We start from the raw sequence: 613 nt of genomic DNA, 5'->3' as shown, positions 1-613 counted from the left end.
AGTTTGCTGAACAGCTCAGGGAGATCTGTTCCTTTGAGAGATGAACTGAGAGAGCAGCCATTGCTGCTAGACATAGAGATACTGTCCATATAATTACTGCTGCTGAGATACTGCTCACCTACTGACCCAAACACACAGATAAAGTGAAACTCTGAACTAGTGAGAAGGCAGTAAATTTGTTACTTTACATTTAGAAGAAAGGAGTACAAAATCTTTACTCGTACAATATTTGTTCTTGAGTCTCTTCGGGCTTCTGACAGCAGGGGAAAATTCTGTATTTCCTGGCAGTCCGTTTCCATTGATGTTAACGTTCCCATTCAAATCCCCCCAATTATCAGATTCGGTGTCGTTACCCAAATCCTCCTGATTCCCAGAGTGTGAGACAGAGAAATGAGAATCCTGAAACCACATACACAAAAAGCAGCTTTCATATAAACTAAATTAGATATGAGCTGCATCGGTTTGTACCTCATAAGTAGTGCTTATGCTAGGTTTATATGGCCCATGGTGTGCCCTGCGCAGCTCTTTCATGCTCTCAGCTGGCATGGATTTAGAGAAACCCAAACCACTCCAGGTATTTGTGGGGGTCCGAATCTCTGTCACAACGGGCTTC

General features: G+C 43.1%; 1 protein-coding gene across 1 annotated transcript in view; it reads right to left on the bottom strand.

The window, feature by feature from the left end:
- LOC122358212 (protein bicaudal C homolog 1-B-like) overlaps positions 1-613 on the bottom strand; it is a 21,890-nt gene that overhangs the window by 2,238 nt on the left and 19,039 nt on the right. Inside the window, 3 exon segments of the mRNA XM_043258000.1 lie at positions 8-121; positions 225-399; positions 469-613. The exon segment at positions 469-613 is cut by the window's right edge and continues 56 nt beyond it. Of these exon segments, the coding sequence (XP_043113935.1) occupies positions 8-121; positions 225-399; positions 469-613 (434 nt within the window).

The sequence above is a fragment of the Puntigrus tetrazona genome, chromosome 14, assembly GCF_018831695.1.
Source record: "Puntigrus tetrazona isolate hp1 chromosome 14, ASM1883169v1, whole genome shotgun sequence".
Taxonomy (NCBI): domain Eukaryota; kingdom Metazoa; phylum Chordata; class Actinopteri; order Cypriniformes; family Cyprinidae; genus Puntigrus; species Puntigrus tetrazona.
The sequence above is the reverse complement of the archived record's forward strand: the minus strand, read 5'-3'. Positions and strand labels throughout refer to the sequence as shown.